We start from the raw sequence: 19,909 nt of genomic DNA, 5'->3' as shown, positions 1-19,909 counted from the left end.
AAAGCTCTTTTGGCCCTACTTCTTCTGTGGGTCACAGGAGTGCACTTAGTTCTGCACTCCTGTGTCCCATATTCAGCCAACAATGGTCTGCTGTTGGCTGACATCACTCAGCTGCTCTGGATCCAGGCTCTGGAGAGATCCGAACTTTAATGTTGGGATCCACCCAGATGCCCGACTGGCAGCTGGCTTGGCCTCTCAGAATGCTGCTGAGAGCCTGAGCCAGCCACTCCCTGCACAGCCTGCTACTCCAGTGAGCAGTAAAGGAACAGAACACAGAGCTGGGGACTGACAGTCACTGATTCTCTGCTCACTGAGAACTGAGAGATCAGCGGTATTTGATCACTCAGTTCTTGGTGGGAGACAGATGCCGCATCCACCTAGGTGAATATAAATGTTTATTTTTTTTTTTTAATTCCCATACTTCTCTTTTAACTGTTTGTCTATTGTTGTGGAAAATTTTATATTAATGTATTGTCATAAGAGTCTTCCAGTGTGTGTCCTCTTGCAGCCCGCTCTAAAGAGCTGACTGGGGTAGACTGACGCTGGTTGAGATCCGTTTGGTAGTGAAAAGCTCTTTGTGGACGTGTCCTCCAGCTAAGGGCCCCTGTGCGATGCACAGAACGATCGTGAGACATTATCGGTTTAACGAGTGTGCTCTCATGTTGCCCCTGTGTGCCTGATCAACACATTTGTGCCCCAATGAGTGTACGCCTGCCGATAATCTCTCGTCCACACAGACAGTAGAATAATCCAGGTATACATTGTTCTCTGGAACAATGTATAATAGGGATTCCTATCAACGGAAATACGGGAGTCTTTTGGGTTGTTCTGGTTGGAGACAGAGTTAATGTTTTGAAAGCCATGTGGCTTCTAAAGCATGAATGCACCCTGTCTCTGCTCAGACACACCCATAAGACTCCTGTAATCATTGTTCATTGGTTGTTGCATTTTCCTGTGTTGTTAAATCCTTATATGGTCATTGATATCCCGCGAGGTCACAAGCTTTGTAAGAGGTGTGTTTGGCTGTTGGAGGCCGAACCCTCGAGCTTTGGGACTTCCGGTTATGCTAATAAAGAGTGAGCACACGGCTGAGCAGGCAGTGTGTTCTTGGAACTGGAAGCGTGAGGATGTGTTTTGTCTAGTTGGGGGAGCATGGGCCACACACACACACACACACACACACACACACACACACACACACACACACACACCAGAGGAGGGGCTACATCAGAAGGAGAGACACATGATCAAAAGGTGAGATGCATTTATATCATTAGACAAAATTGTTATTATGATTAGAAACAGGAGATTTGGCTGTGTGCAGCCAAATTTCTAGGTCACTATAGTTTGGCTTTAAAATCATGTATTAAAGTGGTTGTAAAGTCAGAAGGTTTTTTTATCCTAATGCATTCTATGCATTAAGATAAAAAGCCTTTTGTCTGCAGCAGTGCCCCTAATACTTACCTGAGGTCCATCTAGATCCAGCGATGTTGCAGGAGTGTCTCGACTGCCCAGGACTCCCCTCCTTATTGGCTGAGACAGCAGCACGGTGCCATTGGCTCCAGCTGCTGTCAATCAAAGTCAATAAGTCAATGAGGAGAGAAAGGGGGCCAGGCCACGTCTTTGTGTCTGAATGGACACACACTGAGCTGTGGCTCGGCTCAGATGCCCCCATAGCAAGCTGGTTGCTGTTGGGGCACTCAACAGGAGGGAGGGGCCAGGAGCACAGAAGACGGACCCGAGAAGAGGAGGATCTGGGCTGCTCTGTGCAAAACCACTGCAACAGAACAGAGCAGGTAAGTATAAAAAGAACGAGAGTTTACAATCACATTAAATATAACAACATTGCACAGTAATTACAAACCTTTATGTGGGGGGGGGGGTTGGGCGGAGAGGTTTAAGGGGGTACCCTTTCTAACAAACACATCTGGTTTTAGGAATTAAGCAGCAAGTATGCAGACACAATAGACATTGATGTCTGACCTGACTCAAAGCCAGCCAGTGTTTGGTATACGATGAGTGTCTTCCTTCTGGAACTGTGTATAGGGTTCAGGTTGCTCCTTGGTAGCAGTTCCTGTGGTGCACGGGACAGAATGTCTTTCCTTATTGATGTGCAGTTCATTGTTTGAGTAGCCTGTGATTTTGTAACCTGTGACCTGTAAATCACTTGTTAGCTGACCTTTACAGAGCTGGTGGGAGCAGAGGAGTGTTCTCAGTGTAGTGAAGGAATGACATCCGTTTAGAGTAAAACTGGCCATAGACTGATCTAAATTTGGCTAGTTTAGCAGGAACCGGACAAATTTTGATGTCTATGGGCAGGCTGGTCATACTGAAGTCGATCTATTGATTGACTTCAGTAGAACCAGCCTGTCTGATTTTTTTTTTTCATACGATTACTGTGACTGTCTATAGCTGGCAACAGTAATTATTGTATTCTAATGGTGGGGAAACCTCCCCCTGTCAGAATACGATAGCGCAGCAGGAGTGATAGCCCCAACAACACTGAATGTGGTGATATGGGGAATCAAGTGATTTTCTTTCCTTCAACTTGTAATTGAAGGAAGAAAACTGCTTAAAATATGATCAACCTAACTTTGTTAGACACACAGGAATCCAAAGAAAACCATTAAGGTAAAAAAAACACACAAAAAAAAAACCTTCAGCTTTTAAAACAACTTTAAATATAACATTTTTTAAACAAAAGTAAAATTACTTCTAATGAGTTAATTTTTTTGTATTGGGTTGCAAGTTCACGTGTACGGGGAAAAAATGTAAAGGTAAGCTAACGTCGGACATCCTGCCCCCCCGGCCTCCATTTTACTTACATTTGGGGTTGCTGATCTGTCAGCACCCCCACAGCCAGTCCAGTGGTCTGGGGATTTGAATTTCCTGCTCTTCTCTATGCAGCATGTTTGGGACAGATTAAATCAATTCTGATTGGCCATCACCATCAGAGTGAAGCACCTAGTCCATCCCAGAAGTGCTGCACAGAAGACGGAGAAGCATGGGAATTCTGAATCCCCAGACTGCAGGACCACGCTGCATGGTTGCTGACAGTTCAGCAACCCCAGAGGTAAGTACAGTGGGGACCGGGGTGGGGAGGGTACCCAATGTTCACCTTTTTATTTATTTTTTTGTAACCGTGAGCTGCCCGCTAGCTCTAAAAAACGGTACCGGGGTGATGCCTGAAACTACAGCCATCACCCCGGTATAACCACTTCAAGCAAATGACGTACAGGTGTGTGATTTTGTGTAAAGTGGTTAAACCTGTGTCTGCCAGTACAATTAAGGTGATTTTTTACCTACTACTTACCTCCAGAGATAATAAACTTTGTATCATTTCCTTTGGTAGATCTACCTAAAATATGAAAAGGTCAATTTTTATTTTTTTTAGAAAGTCAATAACCTAATACAACATGGGCATTAAGCCCTTTTTGCCAGTGGTAACTACTAATATTACATGTGTCCTAGTAATTCACAAGCCAATTCCAAACTAAACAAAAAACACCTTCAAAAAGCTCCATACAGAATGATTTTCAATGTACAAAAATTACAATGTAAAGATATTAAACCCTCGGTTTTTAAGCACTTTTAGCAGCTAAATGAACCACTTGAACTGAGCATGCACTTTTTTTTTTTTTTTTAAATAAATCTTTGCTTGTATTCCAGTTTATGCTGGCCAGTGTTTCGTGTTTCAGGGTGGCTCCTTTCTCTTGTAGCATCCTATGTAGTCACCCTTGCATGCAGGGACTGAAGTTGTATCTCTCTACACCTTATGCCTCAATGGAAACACACAGCCCTTATTGCCTAGGATGGCAAGGCACTCCCCTGTTCCAAGCCAACTGACTGGAGACTGCACTGCCAACTGTTAACACTTTCCTGAGGAGACCAGAAGTTCAGGGAAGCAGCATTGAAAGTTGTCAAGCGCTGGGGTAAAGTGTTTAACAAAAAGTTTACTGGGGAATGTTTATTTAATTATGCTTAATGTGTTAAAAAAAACACTGAGGGTTTCATTTTTCTTTATATTACAGCCAGAATATCCATAGCATACCCATGGCATCTGGTCATGTTAATTGTTTTATACTCCTAGATGCACCAACTGTCTTCATTACCTGATATGGCGTTCTCTTTTGCTAATAATCTCTAGCTATTTTCTTTGTTTTGGATAGATTATAATCTTTTCCTTTCACCTCCTGTTTGGAAGATTTCTCTCACTTCCTGTCCTGGAGATGTGACAGAAAAGGAGTGTAAGCCCTGGTTCTGCTAAGGCACAGAAACCCATTCGTTTGAATGGGCTGCTGTGCCTCCTGACAACGCAGAGAATAGGTCCCTGCTCCATTTTTTAAATTGCAGCCCGAACGGAAACCGCAAATGCATCACTTTCACTCTGACTGACAATGATCATGGACAAACAGAGGGGTGATTTTCCCCAGCAGAGCCACAGACAATAAAAAAAAAAAATTGACACGGGTTCTGACTCTTCTTCACTGTCCAAAGTTAAATAATTATAACAAAACTTGGCTGGAGATGCACTTTAATTAATGGCTGTCATATATTTTATTCCATTTTTTCTAAAGCAAAAAATAAAAAAAAAAGCATGACAATTTTTTATGATTTAAAATGCTACCCCTACATTGCGCTAAAGTTACCCAATTAAAAACATGCTAAAAAATAAAAATTTTTATATGTGTTATTCCACTGCCGCCACTAAAAACCCCATGTGGGAGGAGCACCTCGATTCCATCCTTATCGTCATGGGTAAACAAAATCAACAGTATCATGCCGATGGAGGAGCTACAGGCTAAAGAGCTTGAAAATGGGAAAAATGTAACACTTTGTAATGTATTTGGATGCATTACTCATCTTCGGAGAAGCTGAGTAAGCGGCTCACACTATAAACTATACCCAACTGTCTGTGTTTCATTTCTCCTCCTTGGTTGTCAAGAGAACTCGTGTCTACTACTAGGCCTTATTTCTACCTTCTTTGTCTTCCTCTATCCTTTTCCCCTTTGTTTTTATGTTCTTTTCTACCCAAATCTTTGCTTTACTTCTTTTGTATACACACATTTTCTACATGAGTATTACCAGACCATTTTATTTTGAGTCATCAGCCACTGTACTGAGTGTAAATATATTAAGAGCCCCCTGTGGACATCTCTTCTATGGGGGTGAAGTAATTCTACTTCAGTACTTCCTAGCATGGTTTGACTGTGTTCCCCTATGCATAATAATTGTACCCGTATTGCTCATCTTATTCTACTAGGAGGAATGATCCCTTGCAAGTATTGTTTTTGGTACACCGTATTTATTAATCTAACTCTGGAATTCATGTACTTGCCATTTTGTTTTCTACTTTGTATGTTTGGATTGTCTTTGTATTTCATCAAAATTTGTTAATAAACATATATTCAACCTTAAAAACCCCAAGTTCAAAATCAAAAAGTAACCAATAAGTTACTAGCATCGCTGTGATTAAATTCTAAAAACATACAGTATCTCACAAAAGTGAGTACACCCCTCACATTTATTTAAATATTTTATTATACCTTTTCATGTGACAACACTGAAGAAATTACACTTTGCTACAATGTAAAGTAATGAGTGTACTGCTTGTATAACAGTGTAAATTTGCTGTCCCCTCAAAATAACAACACACAGCCATTAATGTCTAAACCACTGGCAACAAAAGTGAGTACACCCCTAAGTGTAAATATCCAAATTGGGCCCAAAGTGTCAATATTTTGTGTGGCCACCATTATTTTCCAGAACTGCCTTAACCCTCTTGGGCATGGAGTTCACCAGAGCTTCACAGGTTGCCACTGGAGTCCTCTTCCACTCCTCCATGACAACATCACGGAGCTGGTGGATGTTAGAGACCTTGCGCTCCTCCACCTTCCATTTGAGGATGCCCCACAGATGCTCAATAGGGTTTAGGTCTGGAGACATGCTTGGCCAGTCCATCACCTTTACCCTCAGCTTCTTTAGCAAGTGGTCGTCTTGGAGGTGCATTTGGGGTTTTGTTGGAATACTGCCCTGCCCCAGTCTCCGAAGGGAGGGGATCATGCTCTGCTTCAGTATGTCACAGTACATGTTGGCATTCATGGTTCCCTCAATGAATTGTAGCTCCCCAGTGCCAAAAGGACTCATGCAGCCCCAGACCATGACACTCCCACCACCATGCTTGACTGTAGGCAAGACACACTTGTCTTTGTACTCCTCACCTGGCTGCCGTCACACACGCTTGACACCATCTGAACCAGATACATTTATCTTGGTCTCATCAGACCATAAGACATGGTTTCAGTAATCCATGTCCTTATGGGTATAAGGTGTAGCCCTCAAAATCATAAAAAGTTACAAAGACATAAAGTTCATGGATAGAAGTTAATCTCTAAAAATAGGAAGGAACTTGAGACGACCAGAACAAAGTCCACCAGGAAGAAAAATAATTAGAATCCACCATAGGAATGTAGAAGAAATTATATAGATCCCGTCACCTTCACCCAATATAACTGAGCCTTACCATCAGTGTATAGGTTATACACATAGATTGCGTTCAGGTAATGACAAAAAACGATCCTTCCAGCTTTAATGGCATTCCACTGCATATGTGTTCCAAAGAGATCTGTCTCCCATTAGACCAGAAAACAGACTAATGAGAACCCTTCCTCTCAGCAGGATATCACACGTCCCGTAGCTCCAGGGTGGACGTGTGACGTAGGACGCGGACGGACGGAGGCAAAGCGACTACCTTGTGGGTTTGAAGTGCTGGTCGCTTCTTCCTATTTTGCCTTTGAACTCCTTTTAAATTGTATACTTCTCTTTGTGCAATAAATACTTTTTGATTGGATGCCTGCGCTTTTTACTCCTTGCTTTTATATGATTATCGAGCCTTAGCCTTTGAATATACCTGGCTCTATATCCTGCTGAGAGGAAGGATTCTATTAGTCTGCTTTCTGGTCTAATGGGAGAAGGATCTCTTTGGAACACATATGCAGTGGAATGCCATTAAAGCTGGAAGGATCATTTTTTGTCATTACCTGAACGCAATCTATGTGTATAACCCATACACTGATGGCAAGGCTCAGTTATATTGGGTGAAAGTGACGGGATGTATATCATTTCTTTTACATTCCTATGGTGGATTCTAATTATTTTTCTTCCTGGTGGACTTTGTTCTGGTCGTCTCAAGTTCTTTCCTATTTTTAGAGATTTTGAGCGCTACACCCTATACCCATAATAGGATTTTTATAACAGCTTACCTGTAAAATCCTTTTCTTTTGAGGTACATTACAGGACACAGAGCCTCAGTAATTACTGATGGGTTATAGGGTATCATTAGGTGATTGGACACTGGTCACACCCTAGACAGGAAGTTCAACCCCCTATATAACCCCTCCCCTTCCTGGGGATACCTCAGTTTTGTAGCAAAGCAATATAAGTGTATTAGAAGAGGGGCAGGACCTCTGTGTCCCGTGATGTACCTCAAAAGAAAAGGATTTTTACAGGTAAGCTGTTATAAAAATCCTATTTTCTTTCTCGTACATCACGGGACACAGAGCCTCAGTAATTACTGATGGGATGTCCCAGAGGAATGCTATTTGAGGGGAGGGGACCACACAAAGTAGGGTGTAATCAGACCTAAGGACCTCGTACCGCTGCCTGCAGCATACTACGCCCAAAGGCGATATCCTCATGCTTTCCCACATCCACCTGATAAAATCTGGAGAATGTATGGGCTGAAGACCAGGTTGCGGCCTTGCAGATTTGAGCCATAGAGGCCCGGTGATGCACCGCCCAAGAAGCACTAATAGCCCTTGTGGAGTGTGCCTTGATTTGAAAAGGTGGAATTTTCTGTTTCAAACCGTAAACTTAAATAATCATTTGTCGAATCCATCTTGAAATGGTAGACTTGGTGCTGCCTGTCCTGTATTGGGACCTTCTGGCAGTACGAACAAAACATCCGTTTTGCGAATTTGAGCAGTTGCTTCCAGATAGGCCTTGACTGCTCTTACTACATCCAAAGAATGTAGTGACCTTTCTTCCGTAGAACAGGGATCTGGAAAAAAGGAAGGTAGAACAATATCTTGGTTTAGATGAAAATCTGAAACCACTTTCGGTAGAAAGCTAGGATGAGGGCGCAATATCACTCTATCCTTATGTATGATTAAATAAGGCTCTTTACAGAAAAGAGCTGCTAATTCTGATACCCTTCTAGTAGAAGAAATGGCTACCAGAAAAAATGTACTTTCTTGTCAACAAGACCAAGGGAATTTAACGTATTGGTTCAAAAGACTGTTTCTGTAAAACTGACAGAACCAAATTCAAGTCCCAGGGGTTTAGGGGCGCCCTACCCAGAGGATTAAGACGCGTTACCCCCTGTATAAAGCTTTGGACTAAAGAATGCGAAGCAAGCGGCCATTGAAATAATACTGACAAGGCCGAGACCTGGCCCTTGATGGTACTCAAGGCCAGCTTCATTTCTAATCCCATTTGTAGAAAGTCAAGAATTCTACTTATGACATATTTTCTGGGATGCAAAGCCCTGGATACACACCAGGAGATCTAAGCTTTCCAGACTCTTATGATAAATCATTCTGGAAGTTGGCTTTCTTGCTTTGATTAAGGTACAAATCACAGGACCTGAAAGCCCACGACTCTTCAGAACGTGGGTTTCAATAGCCAGACCCTCAAATTTAGCATTTGTAAGGCAGGATGGAACACTGGACCTTGGGATAGCAGGTCTGGACATGACAGTAGGGTCCACGGGGGACCTACTGCCATCTTTACTATTTCTGCATACCAAGCTCTTCTGGCCATGCTGGGCCAGCAGAAGTACTGACTTCCTTTCTTGCCTGATCCTGCGAAGAAGTCGTGGCAGTAGCAGAATAGGAGGAAATGTAAAAATCGGGGAGAATTGATGCCATGGAGTCACCAACACATCTGTCCCGCATGCAAGAGGATCCCTTGTTCTTGACACAAAGTTATCAAACTTGTTGTTGAACCTGGATGCAAAGAGGTCTACATCCGGAACCCCCATCTTTGGCATATGGCCAAGAAGACGTCGGGGTGAAGAGACCATTCCCCTGGGAATAACTGCCGGCGACTCAAGTAGTCCGCCTGCCAGTTCTCTACTCCCAGAATGAAGATTGCCGATATGCACGGCACATGCTTCTGCCCAGATTAAGATCTGGTTTACTTCTCCCTGGGCTGCACGACTCCTGGTGCCTCCCTGGTGATTGATATAAGGCACTACTGTGGCATTGTCGGACTGGATCCTGACAGGGCATCCCTGTAACCAGAGGGTCCTGGCCTTTAGGGCTAGATATGCCGCACGGATCTCTAGAATGTTGATGGGTAAGGTCCTCTCTGTCTTGGACCATCTCCCTTGGACAGTCGACTGTTCCAGAACTGCTCCCCAAACCGAAAGACTGGCATTTGTTGTTACCACTGTCCAGGCAACTGGAAAAAAGGGTTTTCCCTTTTGCAGATTTTAGGGTATCAACCACCAACTGAGGCTCTGACGCACTGTAGGAGACAGACGCATCGGGAAATCCAATGCCTGAACCTCCTTGTTCCAGGCAGACAGGATACTGTTTTGCAGCAGTCTCGAAAGAAACTGAGCATAGGGAACTGCTTCGAACGAAGCCACCATCTTCCCCAGTAGCCTCATACAAAGGCGAATAGGAAGATCTTTCTTTGCCCTGACTACCTAAATCAGTTCTTTATGGTACTGATCTTTGCCTGGGGTAAAATACCCTCTTCTGGGCTGTATCTATGACCAGACCGAAATACTCTAGTCTTCTTACTGGTTTCAAAGAAGACTTTTCTGAGTTGAGGAGCCAACCTAGTTATTCCAGGTAGTTGACTGCGGTGACCAAGCTATGGTCCAAGCGGGCTACCGAGCGGTCTATCAAGAGCAGGTCGTCTAGGTATGCTATTACCGTTATACCTTGGGCCCTTAATCTGGCCAGCGGAGGGGCCAAGATTTTTGTAAACACCCGAGGTGCAGTAGCTAGCCCGAAAGGCGGAGCTATAAACTGAAAGTGGCATCTTTCTACTTTGAAACGCAGGTACTTTTGATGAGCAGGGAAAATAGGTACATGCAGGTATGCGTCTTTGATGTCTATTGACGCCAGAAATTCTCCTTCTTGTAGGATGGAGACTACCGACCAGATCGATTCCATGCGAAAGGATTGTATCTTTAGGAATCAGCTTAGATCCTTGAGATCTAAAATGGGTCTGACATCTCAATTTGGTTTTGGAACCGTGAAAAGATTTGAATAAAACCCCAATCCCTGCTCCTGCGTGGGAACAACCACGATAACTTTTTTGCAACAATAGTCGCTCCAATGCTAGAAGAGAGACTTCTTTTTCTCTGGGTCTCTGGGAACATTTGATCTGAGGAAACGAGGAGAGGGGAATTCTCTGAACTCTAGTTTGTAACCTAGAGTTAATGTGGACATCACCCATCTGTCCTGGAAATCCTCCTACCAGAGACTTGAGAACTGTAGAAGTCTTCCCCCCACCCGAGGGAGCAGGGGCACTCCTTCATAAAGAGGCTTTAGCGTCTTGTCTAGTTGGCTTCCTCCCACAGGACTTCTTTTGTCCCTGGGTCGACTCTGAGATTTATTTCTTGAGCCTGACGGAGGAGGCCGTCACGACTGCCTGGAGGCTGATGCTCCTGGCACTGGAGACAGAGCCTGTTTAAAAGAGGAACGTATACCAAATCCTCCCAGAACAGCCTTGCACCATGAAGGGGAAACCCAGCCAGAAGCTTCTTACATGGTGATTCGGCTGAAATTTTCAACCATAAGATTCTACGCATATGTACCAACCCAAGCGCAAGGCGAAAGGTTTGGATGATAGAATCTCTGCATCAACAGCAAACACAAAGCCACTGGTAGGTTGGCAAACCCCCAGGCCTGCTGTTCAGGTAAAACTTTGAGGACCTGCTTAACATGGTCTCTCAAGTATTGACAGACTGATTGCTGCCACTGCAGGTTGAGCTATTAGGACCTTCTGCCACTGAACCTGCCAAGAAGAAAACACTTTTCAACAGGAATTCCAATTTCTTATCCGTTGGATCCCTAGGTATCTGAGCGTTGTCGCCAAGACAAGCCAGACTTTTATACAGGGGAATGGCGGCGTCAACTGCCGGTATACCCCCCATCTTAGTACATTTTTCCTCCATAGGATAAAGTGTTGCAAACTTTTTTAGGCGGAAAAAATGTTTTTCTGGGTGATCCCACTCAGAATAAATAAGCTTTTTCAGTAACCATTAAACTGAAAAGCATGTGTAGTTTGCGGAGGCTTCAGTGAACCCAAACCAAAGGAGGGTTCTTTAACTGTCTCAGATACGGGTAACGTGAATGTGGAGTGGACCAATCCAGCCAAAATTTGCACTAACACCTTCTTATCCTGAGAAGCTGAAGAGGGCCCTTCTCCACTTGATTCCTCAGAAGAGGAGTCATAAGTCTCATACCGATCCTCTGAGAGGGATTCCTCTCCTTTTTCCCCAGAGTTTCTCTGCTTGAGGGTCCTGGGTAACAGAGGGAGACCTAGTGCGTTTTCTTTCACAGAGTAAAGATGCGATTAAGGCCACCAGTCTTTTCTCTAATCCATTAATGGTTGAGGAAAGAACCTCCTGTGTAATGTATACAGGGGCTGAAGTGCCAGAAGCAGCTGCAGCCCCTGACCTCGACAGCTCACCCTGGCCAGCTTCCCCCGGTCCTTCAGGGGGGAAGGTGCTGCAGAAGGGGGGTCATCAGAGCCTGAGGGAGTCCCTTAGAGCCCCTATTTTTCGGGGTATATGTACCTCTTTTGCCCCTAGTGCAAAATACAAAAAGCAGAGGCACTACCAAAATGCACTGACTGCTGAGCAATGTAGTTCAGCAACTGCCACTGCTACCAAGTCTCAGTCTGGTGCTCAAGTAAATGTTTGCCTGGGAATGCCTGTGTCTCCCACCTCACATGTGCCCGTCTGCTCTGTGTCCCTCCATAGGCCGTGTGCATCTGAAAAGAGTGCACCTTATAGCCTGTATGCAGCCTGCAATGTGAACATTTCACCACGCCGACGTTGCGTTAATGCTCCACAAACCCCCCGCCACCCCTCCCGTCCCCCCTTCGTTTTTTTTTTTTTTTTTTTTTTTTTTTTTAAAAAAGACTGTTTCTCGCGCGAGCCGAGGCTCTAGATCCTCGGATAGCTGGGGGGGGGGGGGGGTTTGCCAGGGCGGAGGAGAGCCGGTGGATGGGAAGCCACTGTAATGGCGGCGGCGTGCGGCATACTAACGCTTTCCTGTGCCTTTACCTAAGCCGTGGGGGGAGAATCCCTGTAGGAAAAAAAACCCCTTCGCACATGCTACCTGGAGCATGGCTTGGAGGAGCGTACAGCGTGGACACTGAGACAAGACAGATCAAGCATGAAAAGGTATGTGCTCTTGGCAGCCCCCGGTGGTGACTATAGACATAGCATACATTTACTTAAAGGAGAAACCTTATAAGAACTGGAAAAATTCTTAAGGAGTCTCCCTTACCTTATCCAGCTGCAGGGTTCTGTTGCAACAAACCCAATCTTCACCTCTAATGGTGGGCTCTGTTTAGAGAAAAAACCTTCGGAGACTGGGGCCCCCTATGAATAGGAGGATCCACAGTTCTGGCCCTCATAAAGCACCCTGCCAGGGATATGGCTGAAAAAAACAAATACTGGATCCCGGGGTCCAGCTCTCTAAAAAGAGAAGCGTTACAGGTAAAACCTCGTTTCTTCGGACACGAGGCCCGGGTACCATCCAATTCGGCCTGGAAAAGACACTTTGAATGGATCCGGCTGTATGGCTTGCCCCAGTATAGGATATTCCTTTGGAGCTCAGCACAGCACATCTTATTCATGACCAACACATAAGACACTGGCGAAAAAACTGAGGTATCCCCAGTTAGGGGAGGGGTTATATAGGGGGTTGAACTTCCTGTCTAGGGTGTGACCAGTGTCCAATCACCTAATGATACCCTATAACCCATCAGTAACTACTGAGGCTCTGTGTCCCGTGATGTACGAGAAAGAAATTATGTTTATTGTACCCAGCAATTTAGTGTTAGCGACTTTTCCTATAGCTTATTAAGTGCAACAGATCACTTGTTTTATAATCCATGTCCTTAGTCTGCTTGTCTTCAGCAAACTGCTTGCAGGCTTTCTTGTGCACCTCTTTAGAAGAGGCTTCCTTCTGGGACAACAGCCATGCAGACCAATTTGATAGAGTGTGCGGCATATGGTCTGAGCACTGACAGGCTTACCCCCCCCACCTTCAACCTCTGCAGCAATGCTGGCAGCACTCATACATCTATTTCCCAAAGACAACCTCTGGATATGATGCTGAGCACGTGCGCTCAACTTCTTTGGTCGACCATGACGAGGTCTGTTCTGAGTAGAACCTGTCCTGTTAAGCAACTGTATGGTCTTGGCCACCATGCTGCAGCTCAGCTTCAGCGTCTTGGCAATCTTCTTATAGGCTAGGCCATCTTTATGTAGAAACAAGTGTAAAAATATCTGCGCTAACTAGAAAAAATGGTTAGCTGCCAGCATAGTTTGTTGATTCATCAAACACATATTAAAAAAAAAATCCAAATGCAGCGCTAAATTAAATACAGTGATTATGTAATAAATAAGTCCATAAGAGTTATTTGGAAAGTAGAGATGACGTGAAGCCTCCACCAAACTTCAGTGTGTACAGAGAAAGCACACCACACCCACGTGCTGCCAAACTGCTTACCAGAACAATGTGAAAAACACGCGATGTAATCAAATGATGCCAAGGCTCAACAGTAACTAGGAATGACACTCCATCACACACAGCCAAAAGATGGGAAAAGCCAGATGGTCACATAACATCAGGACATCAAGGTATACATGGGAAGGCGAATGGATCATGCAATCACTGTCACTTATTTTCAAGGTTGCTTTGTTATACAGGCCCTGTTGTGAAGTGACACCACATTTCATACTGTGTGACAGGGATTGAAGATACACTACAGATTCCTTTTAAGAAATCAGAAGTAATGGAACATGTGACCCTTGGAGAAGAACACAGTTTTTTCAGATAGTAAATGATTTTCTCTATTGACTCTTGATAGGTAATTGCCACACCATGTCCAATTCCTCGTTCCCACTGTCCAAATTTCCTTGCAGCAGTTCTGTACAACTTGTCTTCTCTATTCTCTGGAAAGAAATTGTTCCACATGCAATTCTAGGTATGCCTGGTGGTCTCTGCAATATTCCAATTGATGGTAGACAAGGATCCAAGTATCATGCCCCGAGCTCTGCAGAGGAGCCGCATCCCAAACTACATCTTTATGTAGACTAGAGCAACAATTCTTTTTTTCAGATCTTTAGAGAGTTCTTTGCATGAGGTGCCATGTTGAACTTCCAGTGACCAGTATGAGAGTGAGAGCGATAACACCAAAATTTAACACACCTGCTCCCCATTCACACCTGAGACCTTGTAACATTAATGAGTCACATGACACCGGGGAGGGAAAAGGGCTAATTGGGCCAATTTGGATATTTTTACTTAGGGGTGTACTCACTTTTGTTGCCAGCAGTTTAGACATTAATGGCTGTGTGTTGAGTTATTTTGAGGGGACAGCAAATTTACACTGTTATACAAGCTGTACACTCACTACTTTACATTGTAGCAAAGTGTCATTTCTTCAGTGTTGTCACTTTATAAAAAAAAATTTTAAAAAATGTGAGGGGTGTACTCACTTTTGTGAGATACTGTACATATACTATATATAAATATTTAAAAGATCAGTAATTCACATAAACTAATATACATGTATTAATACATGTTAGTGCTAAACAGATAATAACAGAGTCCTCAAAACACTATTGTGATTTAGTGAGTCCAATAATAGAGTGAACATTCAGGCTGGGTTCGCACTGGTGCGATTCCAGACATCACATGTGATTTCCACCGCATGCCTGTGCACATCACATGCGATGTCTGTGCAGTGAGAATTCAGCCATAAAGGTTTGTATGGCTGAAATCGCATTCAGGCCAAAATGGTGCAGGACCCTTTTTTTTTTGTCTGCACTGGAATTGGATTGCATGGGTGTTCAGACCCATTGGATCCAATTCCATCTGATTTCACAGTTTGCACTGCATTCTGCAAACCGATTTGGGGGTGTCATTAACTTTATATTGACAACCGCAGCGGTTCGCAGAGAGCAGTGTGAACTGCCTGCGGTGTATGGAGATTTTTATTGCGAAGAGCCTATTGCATGTCTGAAAAATGACACGCAATACTGTCTGCTGAGTGTTCTACCTTCATTGGGATAAGGAGTCTGCACAGAGTGATCACTATTGGTGTGGTGGAAGAGGACATCCTTGTTTAAATTTGAACTTTTAATGTTCACTGTATTATTGGACTCACTGATTCACAATGGTGTTTTGAGGACCCTATTTCCAGTTTTATCACCAACACGTTTATACATGTATATTTGTTTATTGGTTTATATGAATTACTGATCTTTTATATATATATATATATATATATATATATATATATATATATATATATATATACATACATACATATATATATATATATATATATATATATATATATATATATATATATATATATATATATGTATGTTTCTAGAATTGAATCACAGCGCTGCTAGTAACTTATTGTTGGTTACTTTTTATGATTTACCCCAAAATATTTTTTAAGAGATCTAGTAACCACAGCCACAGAAATAAATACTTGCTGCTCTGATCAGGATGATTCAGTATCGGCCTGTTTCCAGGGCTTCTGTACCACTGTAAAATGACACTAAGGAAATGTATTCTAAGTTCTGTTGTATGTGAATTACATAGTTCGAAAACACAAGACTTACTGCCAGAATTTCAATCTCTGTATTTCTTTGTTGAAAGTTTGTTCTGAAAGTTTGAAGTTTCAAAAGTATCTGTGAATACAAAACCAATATTTTCTTATATTACAAGTACAAAACCTATCATTGCAATCTATGCAAAAGTTCTAACATTGGAGTTCATTTAAAGGAAACATATTCTGGGAGAAAAGTTAAAGGGGTTGTAAACCCTTGTGTTTTTTCACCTTAATGCATTATATGCATTAAGGTGAAAAACCTTCTGTCACTCACCAGCCCCCCCGAGCCCCCCATATACTTCCATAGCTTCCTGAATCTCTGACCTGGTGCAGGTATGCAGATTAGGTGTACGGAATTCACTGACTGCATACTTATTCCAAGCCATTGATAAAGTACTAACACATCCCGGCAGCTATTGTTTTTACAAGTTTAGCAATGGCAGCATCTGTGTTTTTCTCAAAACAAGTTTCCTTTAACGACTTCAGCTCCCAAAGGTTTTACCTAGCCAAGCCAAGCCATTTTTTGCTATTCAGCACTGCGCTACTTTACCTGGTAATTGTGCGGTCCTGAAATTTATGCAATTTTTTTCACACAAATAGAGCTTTCTTTTGGTGGTATTGATCACCACTGGTTTTTTTATTAAACGAAAAAACATTTTGGAAAAAAAAAAAATTTCTTCTTTTTGCTATAAAACATCCAATAAAAAAAAATAAAATTTCTTCATAAATTTAGGCCAAAATGTATACTGCTTTGGTTAAAAAAAAAAAAATATATATATATATATATATACATACATACACACACACACGCATACATACATACACACCCACACTGGAATATTTTATTTTATTGTTGTTTTTATTTTATACTAGTAATGACAGTGATCAGCGATTTATAGTGGGACTGTGATAGTGTGACAGGAAATCTGACACTAATGGCACTGGGTGGGAACTGACACAGACATCACCAGTGACACTGTCACTGTACTAATGACACTGGCTGGGAAGGGGTTAACATCTAGGGGCAATCAAAGGGATAACTTATGTGCCTAAAATATGTAATGTGTGCTGATTTTACTAAGAGATGTGATGGTTTCCCTGCAAAAAACAGCCACATCTCTGCTCCATTTACAGGAGCCCTGTGTTGTTAGTAAACACAGGGCTCTGTACGGTCATTCGCTAAGCTGATTAGCAGGTCCCGGCCATAAATCATTGGCCAGGACCTGCTAACCGACTTGTGCTGTAGCGAATGACAGTACAGTCAGGGTGGCAAGTGTGTGCGCCCCCTACCCAGGAATGTCAGATTGCGAACATGTACATAATCCGGCACAGCATGACCACCATACCGCAAAAGGCAGTGGTTAAAGTGACACCCCACTGCAAGGTTTTTTTTTTTTTCTCTTCAGCTGACTGAAGTTCAGCTTAAAACTTTTCTGTATGATGATAAGCTAAAAAGTGTATAAAATGCAAAAGGGTTGGGTGAAGATCGTATTGGAGTGTACATTTTTTTCAACAGTTGGAGTGTACATTTAGGCAGCACAGGTGCAGAGATTTAAGAAGCTTTCACTGTGCTCTTCCCCATTGGTTTGAATGGCTGGATACAACATTTGTGCTGAATCTTTACATTTCTGGATCTCAACACAGAGGGGAACTACTATTTACACACCAACCAGCCACTATTTTTACTGCATGGTAAGTAAAATCTGATCCTCAAATGCATTTACAACTTGGGCTACCCACAGATATACAGCTGTCACCCAGACCATCCAAATAAACTGGACTGGAAAATAGTAATATGTCAGACCTGCCAATCTTGCAGAGGCGAGGTAGTGGCAAAGCATTCAACAAGTTTCTTGGGTACATGGTATTGTTTCCCTGATCTGAGGGCGTTTTCAACCACGGGGATCTGTTATTTGTCAGACATTCTCGGGAAGCTGCGAAACAGTGTGTGAAATCAGCCAGGTTACCTGGAGCTCGGTGGGTGGAGTCGTGATGTCAGACTCCCCGCCCACCTCTACACTCCCCTTGTCAATATGCATTTTCTCTGTGTATTTCTAACACTGAACTTCTGCTGAACTTCTGCTATGATCTCTAACATCCAGTGAAAAGACAGGAAAGTAACCACATGACTTCAGCATGCCAAATCATATTGAGGTGTGGAACAGCCAATCCTTGCAGAGCTACTGAAGAAAGGAGTGAGGGGAGGGAATTAAAAAATAATGCCTGTGTCTTAGGCTAGTGCACGAGATGTAAATCACCTGTCACTCACAGCAAGAGGGAGGATTTGACAAAGTTTTTCTCAGTTTGTCAAGATTTTTCTCACTGAACAATAAAAGAGGATTGCTCAGAGATGGATTAACTCTGTGTGGCAAGACTGGGCTCAAATGATAGGAAATCTTATACTCTACAGTATGATATAAAAAAATAAATAAATAATTTTTGGGTTTACATCCACTTTAAGAGAGATATGGACTCCAGAGAGAGAGAGATATCATTTTGCCCCTGTACAAATCATTAGTAAGACCTCATCTGGAATATGCAGTTCAGTTTTGGGCACCAGTTCACCAAAAGGATATCGGGGAACTGGAGAAAGTGCAGAGAAGGGCAACCACATGGATAAAAGGCATGGAGGAGCTCAGCTATGTGGAAAGATTAGAGGAACTGAATTTATTTTCTCTTGAGAAGAGGAGATTAAGGGGGATATGATCAACATGTATAGATACATAAGTGGTCCATATAGTGAACTCGGTGTACAGTTATTCACTTTAAGGTCATCACAAAGGACAGGGCATTCTTTATGTCTGGAGGAAATGAGATTCAATCTCCAAATACGGAAAGGTTTCTTCACAGTAAGAGCTGTGAAAATGTGGAAAAGATTCCCTTAAGAGATGGTTCTGGCCAGCTCAATAGATTGCTTTAAAAAAGGCCTGGATTCTTTCCTAGATATACATAATATAACTGGATACTAATATTTATAGGTAAAGTTAATCCAGGGAATATCCAATTGCCTCTCGGGGGGATCAAGAAGGAATTTTTTCCCCTGCTCGAGAAAAATGGATCATGCTTTGCAATTTTTTTTTCCACCTTCCTCTGGATCAGCTGTGGCTAAAGGATTGTGTATATGGGATTATATGATTTCCTCCCCCTTTTATTTGTTGAACTGGATGAGAGGAAACAGCCTAGGGACTACAACAGGATCACTTTTCAATGTACTTTGTTGTGACCCAACCTCCTCAAAGAAAAAGTAACTTGGATTGGTTCAGCACTACCACACACCTATGTAAATCGTAGAGCTTAGAAGTCAAAGGTTTTTTTTTTTTTGTTTTAGTTTTAAAGGGGGGGATTCCTATATCAGTGAATATTCAATTTCTTGTGTGACTGGTTCTCTTTAGAAAGAAAAAAAAAATCTGTAATTGTGTTAAATCTAAATTTATACCCCAGAGCACTCTGTATAATAGGATTTTTTATTTACCGTAACATCCGTTTCTCTGAGTTCATTGACAGACACAGCCTCTTTATTCATACTGATAGGGTTATATCGCCTCCGCAGGAGTAGGACTAGGCAGAACAAAAAAAAAAAAAAAGAAAGAAACACTTGGCCACTCCCAATGGCCGTCCTCAGACAGTATATAACCCCCTCCCTGTTCTAGGTATTCTGTTTATTAGCAAGCAGTAATAGAAGTATAAAAAAAAAAAAAACTCCATAGAGGGGTGGGTGCTGTGTCTGTCAATGAACTCAGAGAAACGGATTTTATGGTAAATAAAAAAATCCTGTTTTTCCATTCGTTCATTGACAGACACATCCTCTTTATTCATAACGATAGGGATGTCCCAAAGCAGCGGCCTGCAAAAAAACTTGCGGCCAAAAGAGGCATCCGCAGATGCCAAACCATCCACTTCGTAGAACTTGTGAAAATGTACACCGATGACCAGTGGCCGCCTTGCCAACTTGTTAAACGGCAACCTGATGACAGAAGGCCCAAAAAGCACTAAGTGCCCGAGAAGAATGCGTCATAACCGG

The 19,909-nt window shown here is 42.7% G+C and overlaps 1 protein-coding gene across 2 annotated transcripts in view; it reads right to left on the bottom strand.

Annotated features, from left to right (window-relative positions):
* The window catches only part of EIF2AK4 (eukaryotic translation initiation factor 2 alpha kinase 4), a 208,410-nt gene that overhangs the window by 6,421 nt on the left and 182,080 nt on the right, over positions 1-19,909 (bottom strand). For both annotated transcript variants that reach the window (XM_073610756.1, XM_073610757.1), the window contains 2 exons: positions 15,899-15,967; positions 3,314-3,358 (listed from right to left, as the gene is read on the bottom strand). In XM_073610756.1, the coding sequence (XP_073466857.1) occupies positions 3,314-3,358; positions 15,899-15,967 (114 nt within the window). The remainder of the gene's footprint in view (positions 1-3,313; positions 3,359-15,898; positions 15,968-19,909) is intronic.

Source organism: Aquarana catesbeiana, linkage group LG13 (genome assembly GCF_042186555.1).
Source record: "Aquarana catesbeiana isolate 2022-GZ linkage group LG13, ASM4218655v1, whole genome shotgun sequence".
NCBI classification, from domain to species: domain Eukaryota; kingdom Metazoa; phylum Chordata; class Amphibia; order Anura; family Ranidae; genus Aquarana; species Aquarana catesbeiana.
This window is presented reverse-complemented; position numbering and strand designations above follow the sequence as displayed.